Source organism: Buceros rhinoceros, unplaced genomic scaffold (assembly GCF_000710305.1).
Source record: "Buceros rhinoceros silvestris isolate BGI_N320 unplaced genomic scaffold, ASM71030v1 scaffold3300, whole genome shotgun sequence".
Taxonomy (NCBI): domain Eukaryota; kingdom Metazoa; phylum Chordata; class Aves; order Bucerotiformes; family Bucerotidae; genus Buceros; species Buceros rhinoceros.
Genome location: NW_010387767.1, coordinates 91,360 through 95,906, shown reverse-complemented (window position 1 = coordinate 95,906; position 4,547 = coordinate 91,360). Strand labels below are relative to the sequence as shown.

General features: G+C 48.1%; 1 protein-coding gene across 1 annotated transcript in view; it reads left to right on the top strand.

The window, feature by feature from the left end:
• Positions 1 to 4,547, top strand: part of RASAL2 (RAS protein activator like 2) — a 95,495-nt gene that overhangs the window by 42,191 nt on the left and 48,757 nt on the right. The window contains exon 3 of the mRNA XM_010132990.1: positions 4,348 to 4,454. Coding sequence (XP_010131292.1) covers positions 4,419 to 4,454 — 36 coding nt within the window. The 5' untranslated portion in view covers positions 4,348 to 4,418. The remainder of the gene's footprint in view (positions 1 to 4,347; positions 4,455 to 4,547) is intronic.

Sequence of the window (4,547 nt, the reverse complement as noted above, 5' to 3'; positions counted from 1 at the left end):
TGTTAGTAGGATGCTTCCCCCCCCCCCCGCCCCCCCCATGAATGTAGCCTTTGACAAATCCAAATATTTCTTGCACATCGGAGTGTAGGATATTGTCAGAGGTTGGTGCTAAGCCGTGTGTTATGTGAACTGATACAACTGTGACTTCGATTATTGATTGATTATTGTGAAGTGCTAAAAGTCACAGGTGATAAAAGGCTGGTGTGCAGAACATGTCGAGAACTGCAGACAATTAGGACCTGCCAGCCTGGAGCAGGTGGTCTGGTCTGGTTGTTCGCTGTGACCAAGCCCAGTGGCAGCCCGTTAGGAGCAATGGCAGCCCCGAGCTGTGCTCGCCAGCGTGCTTGCGCCTTTCTGGCATCTGCAGGTAGGTCTTTGGGACTGCTTTAGAGCCACCTCCTGGATTTCATAAGCAGGAGCTCAGACCTGGAGATGTTCTTGCCAGTCCTGAGAGGACACAAGCACAGTCTAGAAGGTGCCGCGGTCTTGAGGCAAGGTCTGTTGGGATCATGCAGTAGTTTTACATTGTCCTTTGCGAAATCCCAGACACCCCTGTAGTCTTGGTTTCTGTGACCTTACTTGCAATTTCAATAATTTACCTCTTTGCACTCCACCTCCTGAAGCTGTTTGTTTGTTCCTGGTTGTGCCTCCTGCCCTTCTCCAATCCATTTCTAATTCAGAAAAATGGAGATAGAGTATCAAGGGCTGTCCTGCAAATCTAAGAGGTTTGCTTCATCTTTTCTACTCCCACCCTGAGAAAAAGCTCTTCGAGGTAGAACAGATCCCCACAACAGCCAAGTTTGGGATTTCAGGTGCCCAGAGCACCCCGCAATAGGAAATTCAGCCTGAGGCTGAGAGCCACCTCCTGTCTGGAGGTCATTGAGGCTACAGCACTGTGGCCAGGGCGGCTGCCTTCAGAGGGGGGCAATCATCACCACTACTCCTAGTAGTAAGTGGCACCGGCCTTCCACAAACCTGCCTTGTGGCCAGCGAAACAAGCTTCGGTGTTGCAGCAGGTAGAGAGTGGTGCAATGTGAAGATGTGAGGAGCGACCTGCCTTCCTTGTGTCCTTGGGCAGTTCACTTTTCAGAGGCATCTGCCATCGCTGAGAAGTTGGCTCAGCTCGTTTGTAACTGTCTAGTTCTATGCAGTGTGTAACTCTTTATTTGCCTATTTGTTTACAGAGATATTACTGCGTATCACCAATAGACAGGTGATAAATCAGAAGTGTCCCGTAGGGGTGTTTACAACTCCTTTGTTTGATGGATTATTTTTTTGAGGGTGAAAAGGAGAAAATCTGTCTACCTTTTTCCTTTTTTCCCCCAGAAATTGCAAGCGGATGAAAAGGTTCTCGGCTTGTTTATCCACAGGAACAATGAAATTGATCTGTAGTCTTGATCCCCGAGAGTGAGCAATGCAGAAAGCCGTTGTCATTTACCACTAAGCTGGTGAGAGGTGCATTGATTTTTACAGCAGGTGAAGATGATGCAGGAGTAGCCTCTAGCATTACTCGTGGAGCTGGGGGAGGTCTGTCTAATTGTTTGCCTGGTGGTGACAGTATAGATTTTTTTTTCACGCGACTCAGCAAAACCACTGTTTTAGGGGCATCGTAGCAGGTTGCTTTAGCTTTTGATGTCCAGGTAACATATCTTGACAACTCTGCTGTATCTAGGTCTTCTTTTTCCTGGAGACTGAACGTGTTGTTTATGCGCTCTTGTTTTTTTGGAAGGAGAAGAGAGGGAAAGGTATTTTTATTTTTAGTTCATTGCAGCTGCCCTGCGAATATTTCATTTTCTCTTCCCCTTTTGGTGTGTCTGCTGCTGTGATGGTCTGAGAACGGGAGAAACTCATTTTAGCAATGAGATCTCCATGTTTTATATGCAGAGAACTTGGAGTGCTGCTGGCTGGGTGTGGGGGCAAAAGGGAAGGCAAGGAGAGCCAGGCACATTCCTTATTGTTGCTTCTCAACTGCCTTTGGTTTAAACTTGAACTCTTCCTAAGCTGCCCCTCCTGCAGAACCTGTTGTTGAAAACAGCAGGGGAATTCAGGCTCCTGTTTTGATTTATGACTCAGCAAAGTTCCCAGTCTGTGTTAAATTTCTGAAGCCGCTTTGATGTGATTTCCTGCATGTGAGAAGCAGAGAAAGCCAAACCTCTTAGGTTACACGTTCCTGTTTGGGGCTCGCTTCAGTCCTGGGTTCCAAGCGAATAGATCACTCCTGCTTGCTTTCATGACATTTACAGTGAGAGGGGCAGGAGCGTTCATGTAGATCCCAGGTCATGCAGCTCTCTTTGGGAGATCAGTGCTTACAGGTGCTGCAGAAAAGAAATTTCCTCTTGTCAGGGCAGGTGGTGTAAAAGAGTGCATGTTCAGATAAAACTACTGACCTCTGCAAAGGCTCCTGAGACGCTGCCACTGAACACTGCCGTGGTCCGGTGCTGGCCCTGCTCCAAGTGCTTTGTTCTCTAAAGGTGCCCTGATGGGGACTTACCCTGCAGCACTGAAACAGGCAATGATGCCTCCTTAGCTGTAAGAGCAAGTGCCCAATGCTGCTCATCAGCCAAAGGAGAGATCTCCCCGAAAGCACTCCTGCTCCATGGCGGTAACTGCCAGCTTTGACAGACTGTGATTTACTTGGTCGGCGTGAGCAGGGCGCGTGCATCCTCCTCCCGGTCAGCAGCGAGCGGCTGTGCCCTGCCCACTTCCCAGTGGTAGCCACCTTGTGTTTGCCCAGTGTAGGAGGCTGTTCTCCCTCTTAGCAGTCCTTTCCCCACTGATGTTACAAGCAGGTTGAGAGGCTGAAGGTCAGTGGTCTGGGTTTTTAAAAGATGGATATCTACAGTGTGAGGCACTAGTGCTGCAGGGTCCAGACTCCGGAGCGTCTCGTTCAGTATGCTCCATTTTGTTGTTCTTCAAGCATCCATGGGAGATGGGCATTCTAACTGCGATGAGATCAAAACCCGGTGTGCAGAGACATCCCAAGTATCGTTATCCCTGGAGAAGGCTTTCCTCATTTTGTCTCCGGTTCTTTTGGAGGAAAACCCTGCTCTGGTGGCACCAGCTGGCGGGCTGTCTCTGCAGACCTTTTTTGCTGCTGCGAATCGGGATAGACAGCGAAATTTGCTGTAGCGGAGGGAAGCCGGCAGTTGGGCGTCTGTTAATAGCCTGAAAGTAACTAATGAGGATGTGCAGTCGGAGCGATTGATTGAATAGCTGCAGTCCTGTGTGTTTCTTTTTCGCCTGCCGGCTTGCTGTCCGCAAGCTGTGGGGAGGGAGGGGGAACGGAGAGACCCGGCTTTCTCTGAAGTGGAAGTAGCACGGATCCCCAGGGCCAGGCGGCCAGGAATGGAAGTTTAAGCTGCATCTGTCTCTTGAAAGGAAAACGGCAGGAGTCAGAATGTCACTGCCTGGAGTCACGGCTTACTCCTTTTCTCTGAGATTCAGAAGATAACAATGGACTTTCTGCTAGGAAGTGATTTTTTCCCTCCCCGTGTTGGGGGCTGTTTTGTGAAGCTGGATTCCTTTGAGTCTGGCGATTGAGCTGGAGATGGGCAGCAGTTGTGATAAAGGTATCTGTGTGTATATCTGTGTCTGTCTCGCTCTGTGTACAAATGCATATATGCGCTGTATGTGTGTGGGTGGGTAGATTTTTACTGGTGTGTGTACTTTATTATGCTGCTATTCCAGTGTTTGTACTAGGAAAATAGCTGAGTGCCTCTTCGGTGAGTATTTGTGCTCGTCAGATCAGCCTGCATGGATTTCAGATGCCAGAGATGTATCGAAGTCAGGTCATATTGCCAGAATGAGGAGAAGTTGACCTATTTTTGTTATCTGCAGAGATATGTATGTCATATTACCTGGGCGTTTAGGAGTCTTCTGCTGGTTGTGTGGTTTGAGCAAGTAGCGTGATCATCTAAGACCGAACTTTGACCTTTGCCAAATAGTGTTCGGCCGTGACTAAAACGGAGCTTCCCTCTGTCTTGGTTTTAGTTATCTGTTAATTCCTGCATTGCTTATGTTAAAAAAAAAATTAAGAATATGGAAGTTCTCTGAATAACGTCTCACAAACAGTGACAGAATACTAAGTATATTTGGGTATTGATCTTTACCAGTGGCTTTTTTAATTTTAATTGCCTACAACTGAGTCAGATTCACAACCTTGAATCCGTCGGTGAAAATGTCGTTGTAATTCTGTAAGTAAATATGATACAGAGCACTGGGGAGTGTAACTGAGCAGTTTAGTGATGCACTCGAAACTTTGCTGAAGCATCTCTCCTGTAGAGCACAAAACCTGACTGTTCCCCACCCCCTGGCACTCCTTCATCTTCTTTTTCTTCTCTTCCTTAGAGGTCCCAGCAGAGAGATCTCCTCGCAGACGGAGCATCTCCGGGACCAGCACCTCTGAGAAGACCAGCTCCATGGATGTGTCGAATACTTCTCCTTTCAAAGTGCCAGTAAGTGCCTTTCCTGCAAAGGGGGAATTTTTCTCATTGAACAGTAGGAGGAGGTTAAAGAGAAATCACGGTGTACAGCTAAGCTGGGGGGGG